Consider the following 22,436-nt stretch of genomic DNA (forward strand, 5'->3'; position numbering starts at 1 on the left):
ATGGATATTGTACTCTGACAGCCAGCTCCAGCAGCTGACAGAATACCCAAGCAGCAACTTCATTTGATTGGATGCAGTCACTGTTTGGCTAACAATTTCCACCTGGCTACTGCCACTACTGCTTGTGGTTGTAGGAACAGGTGCGATGTACATGCCGTACTGCTCCCGCAAACTACCCACACCAGTGTGAACCTAGCCTAGGGCTAGGTTCACACTAGAACATGGTGTGATAAACCCACGCATCGTGTGTGTGTTTTCTGCACAGTTTTCATAACACACTGCAGTTGCAATGGGCAGCGGGTGTTGATGAATTAGACACCCCAAACGCAGGTCTCAAACATTCATGAACTGCTTTTGGTGTGTTACAGTACGATTTGAGCCCATTCAACATGAATGGGCACAAATCACACCGCACTGAATCACATGTGACATTCACAGGAATGTGCCTTGCATTCCTGTGCTTTTCATAGTATTATCTGGGGCATACTGCTTTGCTTGTCCTTCCATCACTGGCAAGCAGAAGTGAGATTGCTCTGCATTTATGAACCAAACACCTTAGTCCTGCTTGGCTGTTGTGTGAACTGGGCACTTTGTGGTCTGGCTTAGCTGTTTGCTGGATATCGTCTCTGGGCCATTTGTCACTTACATATTTATTTATTTTTTGTTTTAACCTTCCTCTACTAAATCTGACACACACACAGGCTATACTACTCTAGTTCAGTTACGACTCCTGCGCAGATCCATATTAGCTGTAGATTCAATATGCTTCCTGAAGTGTTTTGAAGAAGATAGAGGTCCTTTGAAACACACAGCTCTGCCTACTGATCCTCCCATTGTGTGTGAAATCACTAGGAGGCTTCCCTTCAGTGTACTTGTCCATGTATGTTACTTGATACAGCCTGACTCTGCTTCCCAACCATAGAATGCCAGTCCATCTGACAGTGCTGCTGCTTGTGCTTGATCTTGGAACAGTGAGGCTTCCCACCAGAGATGGATGTATTGTATGCTCTTTGTACTTTGAATTATGTGAGTGGCCAATTGTTTTTTTTTAATTTATAAAATAACCTTTATATCTTCTGCACCCTATGTGTTCACTTACCTCCTTGAAGGAAGAATCATTCAGACCACTTTTGGTCTGTGGCTGTCATCTTCCTGTTGCAGCGATCAGATCTGCCCTTAGATTATTAGAATTGGCCTATCTTGCTCCGTCTTCTATTGTTGGCCTTTCCTTTTCTACCCCTAACAGTAGCGCAAAGTGTTTTCTGTCTTTAGAGACTTCATCACAAAATTTGGGCAGACCACATTTTGTTTGTGATCCTAGTCAAACCATGGCTAGTGGAAGAAATTTTTCCGATTTTTTTCACTATTGTGGTTGATTACTTTAAACGTGTGGACAAAGGGCACTCATTTTTTATTTCAGTTGTACCAGTCTGCTTAAAGCTTTGTTTTGCTATTACATGGTTCTCCTGCCAATACTCATGTGTGGGCACCTTGGTTAAGGTACTGGACTGCAGAATTATTCTGTGGTGTTCCGCATGGTCTCTAAAAGGTGTATTTTTGGATCAGTTTTAGATGCTATATTTCTAGGTTGTTACTGGTGGCATGAATAGCCATCTTCTTCAGTGGAGGAGGCCTAAGGAACAGACTGAGACTTTCCTCTATCTTACTTTTAAGAACTGATCCTTTTGTTTCTCCACTTCCTCATCATAACCCTTCCCACCACTCTCCCAATCCAAACGCAAGCCCTGCACTTAAACGCTCACAAATCCTCAGACAAGCTTTTTTTTTTGTATGACGGTGCTCCCAACTTTCCATAGTGGGGGGACATTTGCTAAAATTTGCAGACGTTGAAGACTACACTGTCAATGCTTGGGTGCTGGAGGTGGTATCCCAGGGCTGCAAACAAGGGTTTTGCCCCCTGCTCAATTTCTCACCTTGACACTTTCTGTGCCGCCACACAGATTAGCAGATATCCTGGCCTTTTGGACCAAGGTGGTGTTGTCCCAGTTCCTGTGTCTGAAATATTTCAGAGGTTTTACTGAACTTGTCTTGGGTCTCAAAGTTGTGTATCTCCTCTGTAAATCCAGAAGTTCTGCATAAAAGTCACAATATCTGTCATTGCCTCTTTTCATAAGGCAGTCTTTCTGACTTCTGCAGACATCAAGGACATGTGACAAAATGTCCCTACTTTTCCAGATCATTTGTTTCCTATACTCATCTGCACCTCAGATGTTCACCAAGATGCTAGCTCTGGTTTAAGCCCTGATGCACTTTTGTGGAATTCCCATTGTGGGATATTTGGACTGCCTCCTGTTGCATGTGTCCCAGAAGTCAGTTGTGACATGACAAAACTCATAGGGCAGTGCAACATGCTGATGTCACTGTCAAGTGACAGTAAAACTGCCATACATACCAGCTGGAACTTTGTTTTACTGTGCATACAATGTTTTTTTTTTTATATAATTGGAAGTGTGATTTTAAGGCTTATGGGACTGTAGGCCACACCTGCCCCCACCTACATACCCAGATACAATCATACCACCCAAGAAAAACACCATATAAGTTGGCAGAAAATGGCTGCAGCACTTTATTGGTTTAACATATTTACATGACCATATAAATCGAACACTTTTAATAAAATACGCCATAAATCACTTAACCTTGCCCAGTTATTGGAACTCTGGCAACTTCACTAAACCAGCAATGAATATGCCCCCCCCCCCCCCCCCGGATTCCGGGGTGACCCTACCACATAATAATGCTGAGACAGGAAGGGAGGGAAGGAGCTTCTTTTCTTCACCAGGTCTGCTGCAGAGCACAAGACCCTCTGCCGCCCCTTATATAGACTATCTAGATGGGGAAACTGTCCCTAGCTCACACATTGGCTACCCCACACCTGCCTAATCGCCCACCCCAACCTGAACCTGCTTAACCCCTAGACTACCGGAATGAGGGGCTAAGTGGCCAAATTCCCAGGAAAGCGGGCCCGCTTTTGCAATAGTTTTTAAGGGTTTTATACTATGCTGTATATTTGTCTTCCCTATATCTCTTCTCCTATATTCTCCTAAACATTAATTGGAGGTGAGAGGAGAAGTGAGATTGGATGTGGATACTCAAGAACATCGACAAGAAAGGAACCTTCTGGAAGATTATACACTAAATAGCCGATTTGACCTTTCTATAGTTAGGTCATCTACTGATAAGCCTACATCCAATCTTTTAATGTGGTGGATTTTTGATCTCATTACCTGGAGGACTGTCTTTTCATATACTTTTTTTTATTACTTTGTTGTTCTGCTTTGAGTCAGAGGATAATTGTGGATATGGTGCATAATGATGCTTTGGGAGAGCACCCCAAGCTATGTTGTTTGTTTGAGTGACACAGCCGTCATCTCTGAGCAGGTCCCATTAAGGGATGCTTCCTAAAAAGCTCCAGGAAACGAGTCTTTGCACACTCATTAATAACCTTCCCAAGAGAATCTTGGCCCTGAATTTAGGGTTCCACTTTGACAGGTATGATGAAAGAAATGTGTAACGAAGTTATGTCCTCTCAGCTAACCGCACACCTACTGGATTATTAAATTAGTCACTTTGTTTAGACCTTTAAAGTGCTTGCATCTGGTGTATTCCCCCCTCCCTTACTCTGTCCCTCTCCAAATTTCCTTTCTTTTCTTAGGTTAGTTTCACACTGTCATGTTCTGTGTGGCTTGTGTTTGCGTGGGTACAGCAGCCTATTCCAGTGGACTTCAGTACCCATGGTAAAACACAAAGCACCTTTTTAGAATCTTAGCTGCACAAAAACTGCACGGTGCATTTGCACCATGCAATTTTCTTTGCTACGTTTTCAAATGCATGGGATTGCCAGAGATAAATTGAAAATCTTGGAGTGGTGAGCCCTTTAACCAGTTCTCTACTGCCATATTATAAAATGATGGCGGCAGGAACTGTTCCTCCCTCCAGGTGGGTGTCATATGATGTCCTCTACTTCCTGGCATTGTGGAGTGTGCTCTCGCCGCATCGCTAGGGACCTGATGCATGTATCCGATGGCTATGATGTCTGCCGGGCACCCACGATTGCCCGGTAACAGAGCCGTGACCTGGATCTGTGTGGGGAGAGGAGAACTGATTGGATGTTCCTTGTACAGAGGAACACCGATCGATTTCCTCCCCTCATCAGTCCCCTTCCCCCACAGTTAGAATCACTTCCTAAGACACACATTTAACCCCTGCAGCGCCCCCTAGTGTTAGCCCATTCCCTGCCGGTCACATTTATACAGTAATCGGTGCATTTTTTGTATTACCAATCGCTTTAGAAATGTGAATGGTCTCAATATAGTGTCAAAAGTGTCCAATCTGTCCGCCACAATGTGACAGTCTCGATAAAAAAGATCTCCGCCATTAGTAGTAAAAAAAAGAAATAATACAATTACAAATCTATCCCCTATTTTGTAGATGCTATAACTTTTGCGCAAACCAATCAATATACGCTTTTTGGGAATTTTTTTTTACCAAAAATATGTAGAAGAATATATATCGGCCTAAACTGAGGGAAAAAAAAAAGTGTTTTATTTTTATTTTATTTTTTATGGGATATTTATTATAGCAAAAAGTAATACATATTGTGTTTTTTTTCAAAGTTGTTACTCTTTTTTTGTTTATAGCGTTAAAAATAAAAAAAAAAAATTAAAAATAAACGCAGAGGTGATCACATACCACCAAAAGAAAGCTCTACTTGTGGGGGGGAAAAAAAAGATCAAAATTTAATTTGGGTACAACATCGCATGACCTCACAATTGTCATTCAAAGTGTGACAGCACTGAAAGCTGAAAATTGGCCTGGGCAGTAAGGGGGTGAAAATGCCCTGTATTGAAGTGGTTAAGAATGCTCTTAATGAATTGTCTGAAAGTGTTGAGCATCTTCCCCTCTGGGTTTCTAGTGGCAACTGACAAAAAGAGTTTTCCAATCGGAAAAGCTAAACCTTTTTCCTGAAAAATAATTGAACATGTAACCTTTTCAAAGCTGATAAAAGTTTCAGTGTTAAGAAAAGTATAGCATTTGTCCCAGTCTCTCTATCTCTCGCTGTGTGCCCCCCCTCGCTGTGTGCCCCCCCTCGCTGTGTGCCCCCCTCGCTGTGTGCCCCCCCCTCGCTGTGTGCCCCCCCCTCGCTGTGTGCCCCCCCTCTCTGTGTGCCCCCCCTCTCTGTGTGCCCCCCTCTCTGTCTGCCCCCCTCTCTGTGTGCCCCCCTCTCTGTGTGCCCCCCTCTCTGTGTGCCCCCCTCTCTGTGTGCCCCCCCTCTCTGTCTGCCCCCCCCTCTGTCTGCCCCCCTCTCTGTCTGCCCCCCCTCTGTCTGCCCCCCCTCTGTCTGCCCCCCCTCTGTCTGCCCCCCCCCCCCCCCTGTCTGCCCCCCCCCCCTCTGTCTGCCCCCCCTCTGTCTGCCCCCCCCCTCTGTCTGCCCCCCCCCTCTGTCTGCCCCCCCTCTGTCTGCCCCCCCTCTGTCTGCCCCCCCTCTGTCTGCCCCCCCTCTGTCTGCCCCCCCTCTGTCTGCCCCCCCCCTCTGTCTGCCCCCCCCCCTCTGTCTGCCCCCCCCTCTGTCTGCCCCCCCTCTGTCTGCCCCCCCTCTGTCTGCCCCCCCTCTGTCTGCCCCCCTCTGTCTGTCCCCCTCTATTTCTGCCCCCCCTATTTCTGCCCCCCCCTATTTCTGCCCCCCCTATTTCTGCCCCCCTCTATTTCTGCCCTCTCTCTTCTCTCTCTCTCTCTCTCTTCTCTCTCTCTCTCTCTCTCTCTCTCTCCCCATTTGTTCAACAACTCTCTAAAAGCCCGTACACATGATCTGACTTTTTGACAACAAACATGCAAATTAGCTGTTTTAACCACTTGCTTACTGGGCACTTAAACACCCTTCCTGCCCAGACCAATTTTCCGCTTTCAGTGCTCTCACATTTTGAATGACAATTACTCTGGACACTGTACCCAAATTAATTTTTTGTCCTTTTTTTTTTCCCACAAATAGAGCTTTCTTTTGGTGGTATTTGATCACCTCTGGGGTTTTTATTTTTTGCGCTATAAATGAAAAAAGACCAAAAATGTTGAAAAAAAAATGCATATTTCTTTGTTTCTGTGACAAAATTATGCAAATTATTAATTTTTCTTCATAAATTTTGGCCACAATTTATACTGCTACCTATCTTTGGTAAAAATAACCCAAATTAGTGGATATTATTTGGACTTTGTGAAAGTTAGAGTGTCTACAAGCTGTGGTGCGAATCGCACAAAATTGATCACATCTGATGTACTGGTGGCCTATCTCGCTTCTTGTGACCCGAACAAGCCAGGAAAGTACAAATACCCCCCAAATAACCTCTTTTTGGAAAGTAGACATTCCAAGGTATTTAGTAAGAGGCATGGTGAGCTTTTTGATGTTGTCATTTTTTTCCCACAATTCTTTGCAAAATTACGATTTTTTTCCCCACAAAATTGTCATTGTAATAGGTTATTTCTCTCACGTGGCATGTGTATACCACAAATGACACCCCTAAAAAAATTCTGCTACTCCTGAGTATTACAATACCACATGTGTGGGACTTTTTCACAGCCTGGCCACATAGAGAGGCCCAACATGCAGGGAGCGCCATCAGGTGTTCTAGGAGCATAAATTACACATCTAACTTGTTGACTACCTATTACACTTTTGAAGGCCCTGGAGCACCAGGACAATGACACGTGGCACTGATGACAGGTGGCACTGATGACAGATGGCACTAATACGTGGCACTGATGACAGATGGCACTAATACGTGGCACTGATGACAGATGGCACTAATACGTGGCACTGATGACAGATGGCACTAATACGTGGCACTGATGACAGATGGCACTAATTTGTGGCACTGATGACAGATGGCACTAATTTGTGGCACTGATGACAGATGGCACTAATACGTGGCACTGATGACAGATGGCACTAATACGTGGCACTGATGACAGATGGCACTAATACGTGGCACTGATGACAGATGGCACTAATACGTGGCACTGATGACAGATGGCACTAATATGTGGCACTGATGACAGATGACACTTATGCGTGGCACTGATGACAGATGACACTTATGCGTGGCACTGATGACAGGTGGCACTGGGGACAGATAGCACTAACAGGTGGCACTGGGGCAGGATGGCACTGGGGGAGCATGGCACTTTTTTTTTTCTTTCACACTTACGGCAGCTGCAGCCGTTCATCTCTCCCTCCTCACACGCTGTCTGTGTGAGGAGGGAGAGCGGCGCTGCGAAATGATCTCATATGTTTACATATGAGATCATCTCACATTGGACACGCCGATCGCACTGTAAACGGCCGTTGTGATTGTCCGTTTACAGCGATCTGTGTTTGCCTGTCTCCGGGGGACATGGCAAACACAGAAGTTCCCCGATGCGTGCCCGCGGCGGTGCGCATTGCGGAAGTAAACATCAGGACGTCCAGGGACGGCCTCCCGGACGAAAGCACCTGCTCTACGGCCGTCATTCGGCTATAGGGCGGGCGCAAGGAGGTTAAGGCAACATCCGACCGTGTGTACGCTCCATCGGACAAACTTTTTTGTTTTTCATCAGAAAAATGTTGGCTGTGCGCACAGACAAACTTTTTGACAACATACGCCCAATGGAGCAAAGTCTGATCGTGTGTACAGAAAACCATGGGACTTTACAAACACAAATGCTCAGAACCAATGCAAAAGATCCAACAATAAAGAAGTTGACCAAAGGTGGCAGTAAAGAGCAGAGAAACCACGGGATTTGGTGAATGTTGGCTGAAAAAGTCTGATCGTGTGTATGCTTAAGAAGTTCAGGGCCAACGCCCTTTGTACAAAAGTCCACGGGAAAGTTTGTATAACGTCTGATCGTGTGTATGAGGCTTAAGAGGGGATTTCTCTTCCTGTTGTATCTGTGGGACTTGAGGATAACAGTAGTTCTCTCCAACAGGACACGGATGGCCAAAAAAACAAACAAAAAAAACTGTGTTTTTTTTAAGCATTCCCTACTCCATACAACATGTATTCCCAATCTACTAAAATTTCACAAATATTTTCTCAGAAAAATCTCACCAAAATCAAGACACTTAAAGTGGTGTTGCACACAAAAAAAAATATTAAAATTCCTATAAAAAAAATTGGAAAAAAAAAATAACTTGCCTCTAAATGCCTGTTGCTAGGGGGTCCCTCGTAGTCTGCCTCCTTCAGTGCCTGGGCTGGTGACATCACTTCCCCTCGGCGCAGGAAGGGCTCAGCTCTGCCCCCTCCGTCCTGTCAGTCATCTGGGACATGTGACAGGACCCAGATGACTGCGCGGCCAATCATGATGCACAGCGCCACTCAGTGGATGCCCGGCTGTGAAGCCACAGCTGGGTGCCCACAGTTGCAATGATGTCCCCGCTGAGCGGAGGCGGGGACAAGTGGAGCTTCGACCCCCCTGCATCTCTGAACCCTGGAACAGGTAAGTGTCCGATTATTAAAAGTCAGCAGCTGCAGTATTTGTAGCCGATTTACATTTATTTTATTTTTTTTTCAAATGGAAACTCCTCTTTAAGTATACTTTTGTCCTTCAAGGTAAATCTTAAAATGGATGCTTGTGAACTCTTGTAAATGCTTTTCAATGATCTCAATGCCTGAGCCTTCATGTATATGAAATGTATTGATTGTGGCTGAGCATAGCTGGATAATCCTCATGATTGGTTTAAACTAAGCACGAAATATGTACTGAGCTGTTTCACTGAAAAAGACAACACTGGATTTGATTTATTTCAGCCTATTGCCTCATGTTTTACTTTTTCATTGAAAAGGCAGGAGAAACATACAACCAATATCTGTAAATTTTGACCTAAAATACAGCCAGTATAGTTGGTTGTTATACAGACAAAATAACTGCTGAAACATAATATGCTCTTCTCACTGGTTCAGCTGGCCTAAAGCTTTTGACGCAGGTATTGTTAATTAAATAATTTGATATTGAAGTCCAACTTATTCATGTTGGTCCTAAAACATTCAAACCAATGGAAATGACTGGAAACAAGAAAGGCCATGGCAAAATTGGCAGATGAGACTTTAATAATTCACAGATTTCGCTAGTGATGTAAAAATGGTTAGGTTGCTTTCACACTGAGGCGTTGTACATTTGCTATAGCGCTAAAAATAGTGCCTTCAAAGAGCCTTTTCTCTCACTCCAGTGTGAAAGCCCGAGTGCTTTCACACTGAAGTAGTGCGCTTGCAGGATGGTAAAGAAAGTCTTGCAAGCAGCATCTTTGCAGCGCTGTAGGAGTGGTGAAATCAATGGGCAGCCCTCCAAACCATCGGCAAAGCGCTAGTGGGGCTTAAAAATTCCCCGCGAGCGGCCGAATAGCACTGCTAATACAAAGGTAAACCAACGCGAAAAATAGTGGCACTTTACCGCCGACGCCCCAACGCCTCAGTGTGAAAGCAGCCTTATGAGGTGCCTGTTGTTTGAAGTCCTCTGCATGTGGGAAAAAGGGGGGGTTAAAGTATAGCCCATCATCTGGCCCACCCTATTGCCTCATCTTAATGGGTTTATATTTAAGTGTTAATCTTTATTAATATAATAAACACATGCAAATAAGCCTTCAAAACAAATCCACTGACCTTCTCCTTAGTATGTTAGTTGTCTTGCTCAATCTTACTTTTATACATGTTGGGTCATTGACATTATACAAGCATGTGAAATTAAAAACATTAGATCTACATACTACTACTGGCCACCAATTTAGAAAATAAAACTGAATCCAGTGTGTTTGCTTGACAACCAACTAGCATTATCAAAAGGATAGATCGGCAATGACAGCCTTTGTAATTCTCCTATGATTGGCCTTCCTGTAAGGTAATGAGACATTCAAGTAAACATATGACTTTAGTTTGACTTGGACAAAGTTCAAAAACATAAAATATGTCCATGATGTGTATTTATTAAACAGAACAAGTAATAATATCCTATAGATTTGCTCAGACTTGAAAGAATATAATAATAAAATGTATTTAATACTTGATTGATGCACTTTTTAGACTTTTGACTGTTTAATAAATCAGTTGTCTTAGGTATTGGTTACCTGACTGTCTGCATTTGCTTCAAACACATATTCTAATGTGCACATTAAATTTTAAAAGCCAAGGAGGATGCAGCAGCAGTGATGCATACAATAGATTTGCCTAAAGCCAAGATTATCAACTGGAGACATGGTTCATAACTAGAGACATGGTTTATGGCCAAGAGGTGAGGCCCAATATTGGCTCGCTCTCTGATGATTTTTAAACAGCCTGGAGTGTTTTAGGGAAACAGTGTTTGAATTAAGTGCTTTTAACCCATATCTGCTTTGAGGCATTTAAAAATAAAGATATTTTCTTTTAAAAGTTTAAGACAATTCCTTTTCCTGTGAGGCTATGCTGTAGGATCTTAGATTTTATATTTTTTTTCCCATATACATGCAGCCTCGTAGGTTAGGGTCAACTTTTCATAATCTTTTAATATAAAGCACAGCTGGGTACCAACATGTATAGTACTTTACCTCTGAAACCAGAAGCAAAATGTATTGGTTTGTTAGATGCACATTTGAGACTCTACATCTCTGTTAAATTACTTTTAAGATTCCCATAACTTGAGCCAACAGAATACATAGATAACATATGGCTGTTACTATAGCCCATCCTTCAAAAAACAAACCATGAAATCCTTTTATATTTCTGGGTTATTTCTTAAAGGATAAGTTCACCTTCTCTGACATGTTACACCATTATTTAGGGTGTAACATGTTTTTGTTGCAGTAGAAATCCCATCTTCCTTACACCACCCACCCCCCCATTGTGACAGTGGGCTGTGGATCCTCTCCCTGCATCTGTTGTCACAATAAAAACAAAAAACTGCCGTTGCGTTGGGCTCCGGCCACCTCATTCATTCACAGTTCTGTGAATGGGAGAACTACAATTACTGACACCCTTTGCAGCTGGCGGCCTGTAGTTCTCAATGAAATGCCAGGGCGCTGTTGACCATTCTATGTAGTTCATTGATGTTGCCTGTGGGCCTGTACGAGCAGACAAATACTCTGACAGTCTGCAGGAGCCTGAGATTGCACCCATGATCTGCTGATCGCGGGTGCATTCGTTTGCAGGCTCCAAGTAAAAAAATAAAATAAATGATGTGCAGTTATTTATTTATTTTTGCATAGGTGAACTTTTCCTTTAAGTCACCCTTGATAGGTGTGTTTATTTCTTAGGTGAGCATCTGTGTGGGAATGGTGCTGGCTTCAATCTGGACTGTACCATTGTATTTCTCCACTACTGCTTCCAGAAACATTAAAGTTGTGTGAGTTGTGCAAAAAAAGATCACTTTTCTGGTAGTGCTGCCAGAAATGGCAATATAAGAAATGATAGGCTCTCAGTAGTCCAGGAAGGACAGGTGATGTGAGTTATAACATGAGAGACCCAACAGAGAAGAAAATGTTTAAAAGGAAAATATTTTGACTGATTCATTTCTTAAATCTGTCAAATCTGTATGCAGATTTGTCCACCTGCACCGTTGTCAAGTTGGGCCCAGCAGCTGTGTCCGCGCAACCGCTGCATCTCAATAGACATGAATGTTACTTTCTGCACACAGATGCACAGAACAACCGGGCTTCCAACAAGGACAAAGATGGCCTTTAAATGGATGTACACATAAGTATGTTGGTGTGAATTGAGGCCTTAACAAACCAAGACTCAAAAATAGCAGCCACCTTACTGTTTTGCCTCTGGCAGCAGGGATTTGGCATCCTGCCACCCTTTTAATGTAAACAAACAGCAGGTGCTTTTTTTTAACGACTTGCCACCAATCGACATACTGGTATGTTGCTTGACTTGAAGTGGTTGTATAGGGATGATGTGTGATGCCATCATCCTGGTACCACTTTTTAGAGCTGGCGGTTGACTCACTTGTAATAGCAATTGGTGTTGCTAAGTAGCCTTCTGGGGCTCGCTATGGCTCTCCCATCTTGCCAGGAGACCCGAGTAACCAGCCAGCAGGCCCACCAGCTGTCCGGGCACCCTAACAAAGCTGGGATATGCTTTGATTGTGTCTCCATAGCTATAACTTGATAGTGATGAAATAACATAATTTTCAGTTTACCCGGATGTCATTGACACCATTTTAAAAAGGATAAAATCATTCACAAAGCAGATCTTGATGTTTTGAAGAGTATCTGTCATGTACCTGTAAAGACTTTTAAAGCATTGGCTGTGGATAGTAAAATTTACACCATTTGTCGCCGCTGCACAGGTGTGCTCAATTTTAAATCATAACATGTTTCATCTTTTTTTTTCTTGGAGTGACAATCTTTTACATTTTACAAAAAATGGGTTATGTACTGTTGTTATATATATTTTTTTTTCGTTTTTATTTAGTTTTTTGCATAAAAATTCAAAAAAGTGTTTTGTTTTTTTCTCAAAAATTGCATTTAAAAAACTGCTGCTCAAATACTGTGTGGCATACATTGCAAAACCCATCAATTTATTTTCTAGGGCCTCTGCTTTTAAAATAATAATAATGTTTTTGGATTCTAAGACATTTTCTAGCAAAAAATGCTGATAAATGTAAAAAAATTCCAGAAATGGCCTGGAGCTGAAGTGGTTATACAAAACCATTAAAATACATAATTGTCATCAAACACAGTTATAAAATGTTGTCTGTTTCATCAATACATTTGTGTATTCAATTTTCCAAAAGGATACATGTTACAGTCCAATATATATTGTAAATGTTGCTCAGCATTTGGGCAACGTTTACATTATATATTGAACTGCAATGTGGAAGGAGAATTTATCCTTTTGGAAAAATGAATACAAAAATGTATTGATGGAACAGACAACATTTTATAACTGTGTTTGATGACAATTATGTATTTTAATGGTTTTGTATAAAATAAGGATTTTAATTATTGTCTCAATAAGCCGGCCCGGCTGGGAAACATACAGTCCAACAGTCCTAATGTTTTTTGTTTTTGTTTTTTTAACCGGCCAATGCCTCCCCCGACATTCGACCCGTGTTTATGGGGCTTGAGTTCATGATTAGGTCTGAATGACACTGTATGTTTCACAGCTCCAGCAGGTGAAATTTGGAATTGCCAAGGCATTATAAAATCTTGTTATAAGAAATGCCAGGTGAGTCGACACTTGTCAAACAAATAACTTTTTTATTATTATTATCATAATATTGTGAGTCACTGATGTTGATTGCTGCACTTTCCATTATTTTATGTTCACACTATGGTGTTGTTATTTACTTATTAGTGGCAAGTTAAACATATCCATTTTAGAACAATTGAGGGCAAATTAAGCTAGCGCGTTGATTTTGTGCTGAGCATGTTGTGTACCAGTTATGTATTTATTTTATTTCATGCACTTTGTTAATAACAATACATTTTCTGTCTTTTCAGGAAATGGCAAAGATATTGAACCATCCCCGTGTGTACGCGTTTCTGCACATCCCAGTACAGTCCGCTTCAGACAGCGTGCTTATGGATATGAAGAGAGAATACTGCATAACAGACTTCAAAAGAGTTGTGGATTTCTTAAAGGAGAGGTATATTTACTTGTGTGCAGAGTGAGATTAGCATTGCTTCTAAAAGGTAACATATTCACAGGAAGAAAAATGAAAAACTTCAAGGTTCCTAAATTCTTGGGAACAAAGCATTCATGCAGTTTTTCACATTCTTAAGAACAACTTTCATCCCTGGGAGGCATATGTTTTATTGTTAAAAATGTTTATTTGACTTGTTCACATAAAATGGGATGAGAGAATGTTAATAAAGATATGTGCAGGTAGACTCTATCCTACCCTGTGTTCTCATAGAAATAAAAAAGAAATAAGCTTTGCTAAAGAACGCTGGAAGAGTAAAAGTTTTATAGAGCAGTTCCTAGAAGAAGAATGATCCCCAGAGCGGGAGAGGTGACAGATATAGCAATCTAATAGACACATTACTTTATGAGATGTAATTTCTCAGCTCTGTCTGCATCTACATGACTGATATGTCAGTGTTCTAAGGTCTTCAGCATTTGCTTGTATATCCCTGAGGGCTAAACATGTGCTAATACAATTACTTTGACTTTATCTTAGCTATGTTTGACTAAACTTAGATTTTCTAAATGAAGTTTTGGAAATAACATTGCTTGAGTTCACATTAGGCAGATGCTTTCTTCGTGTTAAATATCACGAGTCGGTTATTTAACAGGAAATTAAACATTGTTCTTTCTCTATCATTTTGGAATCCACAAGTGTACACCTTGTACTTATGCTAGCACAGTGTAAAACTTCACTTGGCAGACTTTTTATTTTTATTTTTTTATATACACTTTTTACTTCTTTATTAGTAAAACGGGCAGAAAATTAACCTACTGATTATTTTAAAAGTCCGTTAGTCATACCAGTCAAAGAGTTGGAGACTGTCTAGTAAAATGCTTGGTCTGCTGAAATGCAGCCAATGACTCATTCTGTTTATTAATTTCATGTTCCCATCTTTACATCATTCATAACTAATTTTCAATACCTTTGCTGAAGAGAGAAACATCATTTGCTAATGGCAGAGATGTCCGTTCTTTTCCTGTCAGTTGTAATTGTTCTGCTTTGAGATTTTTTTTTAGACAAAATATCAAAGATTAGGCACAGTACTACCTTGATGGAGACATGTCTCCCACCAAAAAGCTTAAGCCAGTTATAGACAGTTCAAATTTTGGGCAATTTAGCAGGAACTGGCCGAGATTTGAACCATGTATGAGCAACTTGGGTAAAACAGATTTTGCACTAGCAATTATCACTGTTCTCCTGGCGGGGATGGCTTCCCCTGTTCCCCCCTTCCTGCTGGGAGAACATAATGGCTCTGCGGGAAGGATTCCCCCATCAACACTGACTGCATTGATGGGGGAAGCAAGTAATTTTCTTTCCTGCAACCCATGCTTGCAGGAAGGAAAAATGTTCCATCTATGGCCGGCTTTAGCTTACAGCTTGTGTACCAGCTCCTACTGCATCAGTACCATTATTGCCTATACAGGGCTAGACTCAGATTCCTCAAACTGTGTGATAAAATAATTCTTTTTCATACATTATGGGACACAGAGTTGGGCTAATATTCATTACCTGCTGGGTTATCCTGCAAAATTTTGCCTGTCATGCGCCCCCCGGGGTGGTGCACCCTGTGACGTGGAATCCTGGACACTACAGCACTAAGACATTTCTGCAGGGTACTGTTCAGGTCAAAAGGAGTGGACCCTAAGCAAGAAAAGGGTACCCAGTCCTTAAAGGTCCTCAAGTGACAGGAACCCGCCGTGAATGGTGAAAATTGGGCTCTTAGTTTCTAAGTTGCCCTGTGCCTAGACGGGTAAGTGAGACCCCTTTAATTATTTACCAGTGATTACAACAATCAGTCAAGCTAGCTAGAGGCTAGACACCTGTGTTCGGTGACCATATGGGGGAGTTGTGGGCTGACTGTGGGTGTTTGCAAGGTGTACCTTTTTTGCTTGTGTCTAGTTTTTTTACCTGTATGATGGTGCGCCATTTCATCTTTGTTCGCCATGGCGCAAGTGCATTCACAAGGGTGTCGCTGGGCTCAGCAGTTTGTTTGGCGGCCTCACCGCACATACGTTGTAGCCTTTATCTGGGCACACAAAGATTTGCATCATACCCGAATACAGTCACGCCCATTCGCCAGGACCATGCATCTGTGTGCGCGCACACCGAACATTCTGGCACACAGCCAGCTTATTTAAGCTGTGTATGCCAAGCATGCAGTGCTTCCAGAAGGCAGCTGTGGGACACAAAGCAGGATTTTGAACCAGGCACTTGCAGTGGTTCATTTCTCCTTATCCAGGTCACCTGAGTCACCAGGTGTTGCTTGGCAGGCTAAAGGTGCTTAGCAGGATTGTTGCATAGGGGCTCGATGAGCCCTATTAAAGGGTCTCCCTTCTGAGGTGTGTCAATACTACACCCAGGTACTCCCTTTTTGTGACTAGTAAATTTCTTCAAAAAAGAGGAGCGGGACTAACACTACAGGGAAGGGCACATATATGTCATCAGTAGTTCCTGATGAACCTAGTCATATCCCTAGTGTTGTATCCCCTGAATGACTAGAGGCTACCGGGCAATCTGAGCTGCTGTGCCTATTTTGGATTGTGTCTACAGTCAACAGTGCTGCTTCACCCTTTATCACGAAGGATGAAATGTCCTTAGCCCTAGCCAGGTTAGAGCACAGGAATTCTGGCATGATTGCCTCCATCCCGCAGGGTGATAAGAAGCATGACCGATTCCCCTCCCCGGAAGCCTCCTAGTCTGGAGCAGGAATGGGTTGAGGATGGGGAAGAGCTAAAAGTTCAGGATTCTGTAGATAGCCTGGTGGATGAGTTTGCTTCCGAGCAATCTGGACAAGAAGATATCCAGTTGGTGTCTGCCTCTCAATCATAGAGGCTTTTGATCCTGACTCTTACCGAAATGGTTCATTCTGCTTTTAATTTGCCTCTTGCAGAGGTTACTAAGCCTCCCTGGCCCTCTTTGGAATCCCTGAGTCCTCTTCAGACCACATAGGCTTTCCCCTTACATCCTCTGTTGGAACAGGCTGTGTATGCTGATTGGGAACATCCTGACAGGATTTTTGTTCCTCCTAAGAGGTTTTCCCTTTTATATCCCATAGATGGAAAGTTTGTTAAGAAGTGGAGCATGCCAGCTATAGATGCAGCAGTCTTTTCCTTAAACAAGAACTTGACTTGTCTGGTAGATAACACACAGGGCTTGAAAGACCCTGTTGACAAGAAATTGGAGCTATTAAAGGCTTCCTTTTCTTTGGCCAGTTCAGCTATTCAGCCAGCTGTTACAGAAATTGGTATCTGCCAGTCCGTAAAGGATCAGATCATATAGCCTGTCCAGGTCTAACCAGGAGGACAAGCTGCCTGAAAATAAGGCAGATATTTCTTGAGCGCTGTGTTTTGCTGTTGAGGCCTTAAAAGTCTGTACATATATTGTCTCTTGTCTGTACATATGTGCAGATTTTTGTGGCTTAAGAACTGGTCAGCTGAACTTCCTTGTAAGAAGTTATTGTCAGGTTTCCCCTTTCATGAGGAACATTTATGTGTTGATCTTTTGGACAAATATATCCAAAAGATTTCTGGAGAGAAGAGTTCACTACTTCCTGTGAAGTAAAGCACCAGGTGTTCCTCGTTTAAAACCTCAGGAAGTGCTTCCTCAAATTGTCTCAGTGCCAAGGCAGTTCTGCCACCAACAGGACACTAGGGTCAGGGCCAAAAAAATCTGTGGGTCCAAAATTCTTCTAAACCCAGCACCATCCCTCCTTTTTGAGCTGATGCCCCCACTATTACTATTTACGGTTCAAAAACCAAACGGGGGCACAGGGCCCATTTTGGACCTAAGATATCTACTGATCCAGTTCTTTCGGATGGAGTCTGTCCACTCAGTAATAGCCTCATTCCAGATGGGGGACTTTCTAGCCTCCATCGATATAAAGGATGCATATTTACATGTACCTATCTTTTAGCCTCATCAGAGGTTCCTGCAATTTGCAGTAGAGGAAAGTCATTTTCAGTTTGTGGCTCTACCCTTTGGCTTGCTACAGCTCCCCCGGGCGTGCACCAGTACTGGGTTCCTGGTGCTCGGGTATCTGGATGACCTCCTGCTCAGAGATCACTCACTGCAGGATCTAGAACAGGGCATAACAAGCACAGTGCAGTATTTGGATAGCTTAAGCTGGATCATCAATACTGAAAAGTCAACCTTGAGACAAGCTCCAAGTGTGATTTAAATGTACTTCTGTCTCGGTCTGGTTCATGGTTTCTGATAAAAAGCTGTCATTAGGAAGATCTATTGTAAGGTCTGGAAGACTTATATTGCTTGGTGTGAAGCCAAAAAGTGTCATCCTCGAAAAATATGTGATTGGGATAATTCTGTCTTTTCTACAGTCAGCTTTGGAAATCAAATTGGCTTTAAGTACAATCAGCTGTCAAGTTTCAGCCCTATCAGTATTCTTCCAAAGGCCTTTAGCTTCCCATTCAATTGTCCGAACCTTTATGCAGGGGGGAACTCGTCGTTTCCCCCCATTATGTCGCCTATGTGTCCTTGGGTCTTAAACTTTGTGCTGTCTGTGTTACAGAAACAACCATTTGAGCCTATCAAGAAAATTACATTAGACTTGCTGTCACACAAGCTAGCCTTCCTGATGGCCATCATCTCGACTAGAGGGGTGTGGAATTGGTGGCCCTTTCGTTCAGAGAAACATACTTCATCCTTCACCAAAACAGGGTTGTGTTACGACCTGTTCCATCCTTTTTGCCAAAAGTGGTGTTGGCCTTTCATTTAATTCAGGACATTACTTTGCCTTCTTTTTTCTCTCAGCCTCGTTCGGCGGAAGAGAGACCACTGCATTCTTTGGACGTTGCCTGGGCAGTTAAGGTTTATTTGTCTAGATCTGTGGAGATGTGAGGATCAGACTCCTTTTTTGTTTTACCAAAAGGACCCAAGAAGGGACAGGCAGCTTCCAAAGCTCGCATTGCCAATTGGGTCCCGTCAATTAGTCATTCAGGCGTATGGTCTGAAACTTAGTTTCTCCCTTTAGGGTGAGGGCTCATTCTATCAGGGGTGTAGGAACCTCCTGGGCTTTTCGCCATGCGTTATCTGTGGCTCAGATTTGTAGGGCTGCTACCTGGTCTTCAGTGCATACGTAAACAAAATGTTATGAAGTGGATGTTTGAGCAGCCGAGGATTTGGCTTTCGGCCGCAGTGTACTGCAGGCTGCTGTATAAGGTCTGATGGCTATTGTTTGGCAGGGTGTCTCCCTCCCCTCAAGGCTATTGCTCTGGGACATCCCAGCAGGTAATGAATATTAGCCTGACTGTGCCCCATGATGTATGAAAAAGAAAATAGGATTTTTTCATTATACTTAACTGTAAAAGCCTTTTCTTTGAGTGTATCATGGGACACAGAGGTCCCTCCCCTCTTTTGAGGTGCTTGCTACAAAACTGAAGTACTTCCTGTATGGGAGGGGTTATATATGTAAGCTCTAACAAGCAGGACCCTCTAGTCCTTCCTATATTGATTTGTATTGTAAGTGTACTGTCTGCCCTGATGTAAATCGCTGTGCAAACTGTTGGCGCTATATAAATCCTGTATAATAATATAAGGGATCACTTTCTGTCTAAAGACCATTGGTCTTTCAATGTCCGTTCACTTATAGGTGACATCTAACCCAGCAGGTAATGAATATTAGCCTAACTCTGTGTCCCATGATGTACTCAAAGAAAAGGATTTTACAGGAAAGTATGACGAAAAAAATCCTATTTTCATTAATGGGCAGTGAGTGGCTGTTGATGAGCTTTATCATTTCCTAGTCCTTCGTACTTGGCTTCTTACTTCCACGATGGACATTTAGGGTCATGCAGCAACATGTGCATTTGTTTCTTTGCAGTGTGTTAAATAATTATGCAAAAAAGGACACCCCACCAATTAAAGTGAGACCCTATTTTACTATCCACAGCACTTAGAAAATTCTAGACTCTTCAGTACACATTACCCGAGAAATAGACCAGCAGTTGATCTAACATAAACTCAAAATTCTTTATTGTTGTTTTTTTTTTATTATTATTAATGGATTCTTTCAAATGTAACAGAAATACAGTTTAGTTTTCAACCTATAAACCTCAATGCTCTTTGCACATAAAATCACGTTCTGCCTTTGCTTGGCTTTCTACGCTCATTCCATTCTCATAGAATCTTGCAAATGTTTACTCTAACCTTGTATGCCGCTTAGTATTGTGATAGAATGGTGCAGAATGTTTCTGTCTGATCCCCTGTCATCAGTGAATTCTATCCTCCTAAATACACTCTTTCCTAAGCCACACAATACTATATCCTCATCAAGGCCAACTACATCATTCAGTGTAAATATACTTCCCATGCCTAGGCTACAGGCCAAATGTTTTGCAGTCCGTATCTGTGGATAAGCAGACAAATTGCATCTTTACTAATCAATGACAGATTGTTTTAGTTATTCTCTTTGAATGACTAAAAGCCAAAGTGAGAACATGGTATACTGTCAAAATAAAAGGTAAAGCTTTCAAGTCTTTGACAAGGGAGACGCCAAATCCTGCACTGCCTTTATATTTATAGAATCTGTCGAGGCTGATTTTACCTGTCACAGCAAAAGTTTCTATCTAAGCTTGCAGATTTGGTAAGGTGGAGGAATGGAACTCGGGGAGGTGGTGCTAGTCTAGAGAGCCCCTTTGCAACATCACATACACTCGTGTGCCTGCCATGGTACTAACATCCCAGTGGGAAATTGGGCAGTGCCACAAACAATAGTATGGAGTTTGAGTGGTACTTGTTAAAGGCGGACTATATTCAAAATGAAACAGAAATATATATTTTAGAGGTGCGCCGAAATTTTGGCCACCGAAACATATTGGCCCGAAAATGGTGTTTTAAGCATGCAGCCAAAAGATGAAAAGGTGCTGATAATGGTGGTTCAGTCAGTCCTTCTCTTCCCTCCTCCCCACGCAGAGCTGCAATCTCCCTGTCTCACTGAGCTGTGATGGACAGCACACTGCTCCAATCCCAGGAAATTGAATCAGTGTAACATGTCACACAGGAGACAAAACATTCTTAATGCGACCGCTCTACTCGGGTAATTCAAATCCAGCTCCGTGACACAGAGGTAGATCGCCACTCTGATCCGGTTACTGGTGAGGCTGCATCTGATGGGCACTGCTGAGGCTGCATTACCCTCTTGTATCATGACTGCTAAAGGTGAACCAAATGGAAATTTTGCTGGTACTATTAGTGTGTTTAACTGCTTGCCTCATACAGAAGGCAAACTAACGTACCTGTACATTGCCCTTTAAGTGGTGGCCAGTGGGCGTGTGGCGGCGGCAAGCTCCATGAGTCGGGTCGTGGGTCCCGTGGACTCGATCACCACAGGGATACCCACGATCGCCTCACGGGTAGGAAGAACGTGAAGATGCTAATATAAACAAGCATCTCTCCATTCTGCCTAGTGACAGTGTCACTGATCTCTGCTCCCTGTGATCGGGAGCAGAGATCAGTGATCTGTCACACGTAGCCACACCCCCCACAGTTAGAAACACTCCCCAGGGCACATTTAACCCATACGCTGCCCCCTAGTGGTTAACCCCTTCCTTGCCAGTGTCATTTACACAGGAATCTGTGCATTTGTATAGCACTGATTGCTGTATAAATGACACTGGTCCCAAAAACGTGTCAAAAATTTCTGATGTGTCCGCCATGATGTTGTAGTCATGATACAAATTGATGATTGCCGCCATTACTAGCAAAAAAAAATATTTAAATCAATAAAAATGCCGTAAAAACTATCCCCTATTTTGTAAACTTTATAACTTTTGCGCAAACCAAACGCTTATTGCGATTTTATATTTTATTTTTTTACCAAAAATATGTGGAAGAATACATATCGGCCTAAACTGAGGGGAAGAAAAATATTTTTTTTTAAACATAGTTTTGGGGAGGAATATTTATCATAATGCATTTTTTTTTCGAAATTGTCGCTCTTTTTTTTGTTTATAGCGCAAAAAATAAAAACCGCAGGGGTGATCAAATACCACCAAAAGAAAGCTCTATTTGTGGGCAAAAAAGAACATCAACTTTGTTTCAGAGCCACGTCGCAGGACCGCACAATTGTCAGTTAAAGTGACTCAGTGCTGAATTGCAAAAAGTGCTCTGGTCAGGAAGGGTGTAAATTCTTCCGGGGCTGAAGTGGATAAGTAAGAGATTGCAGAGATGATACAAGAGATGGTCAGAGACAGAGGACATGATGCAAAGGATGGTTAGAGACTACAGACTGCATTTTTCTTGAGCTTTTCTTGCACTAAAGGTGCCAAAAATGGCACACAATAAATGAATATTAACTTAAATTGATGATATTAATTAAAAAGTCAAATATAATACAATTATATATAAAAATATAACTTTTTTTTTTTTTTTTTAAACTGTCCTTTTCGTATTTTTGTATAAATGCATCCTGCATTTTTGGTTTTGGCACCAAAATTTTCATTTTGTGCACCTCTAATATATTGTTTTTCACTAGCATTAACACAGCGGGTTTTGTTTTTAACTATGTTAAGTCCCCCCCTTAACATAGTTTTATTACTTGCTGATCCTATTATTTTTCAAGTTGTCCATTATAACACTGACAGGTGTTATCACAATAGTCAACTTTTATTTAGATGGTTTAAAGCTGAACCTAATTATATTCATTCTTCAGTCCTGCGAAGTATGAATATCTCATATCTATAATGAGTCAGTGTAGAAGTTCAAAATCACTTTGGTAGTTGGAGCTACAACAGTGTTCACCATGATCTGCCAGGTCCCCATCCTGATCATCT

General features: G+C 42.2%; 1 protein-coding gene across 1 annotated transcript in view; it reads left to right on the plus strand.

The window, feature by feature from the left end:
* CDKAL1 (CDKAL1 threonylcarbamoyladenosine tRNA methylthiotransferase) overlaps positions 1–22,436 on the plus strand; it is a 1,106,309-nt gene that overhangs the window by 629,832 nt on the left and 454,041 nt on the right. The window contains exon 11 of the mRNA XM_077493830.1: positions 13,463–13,608. Within this exon, the coding sequence (XP_077349956.1) occupies positions 13,463–13,608 (146 nt within the window). The remainder of the gene's footprint in view (positions 1–13,462; positions 13,609–22,436) is intronic.

This window comes from Lithobates pipiens, unplaced genomic scaffold (genome assembly GCF_037356315.1).
Source record: "Lithobates pipiens isolate NorthernLeopardFrog02 unplaced genomic scaffold, aLitPip1_a1.2 Scaffold_19, whole genome shotgun sequence".
In the NCBI taxonomy this organism is placed as follows: Eukaryota; Metazoa; Chordata; class Amphibia; order Anura; family Ranidae; genus Lithobates; species Lithobates pipiens.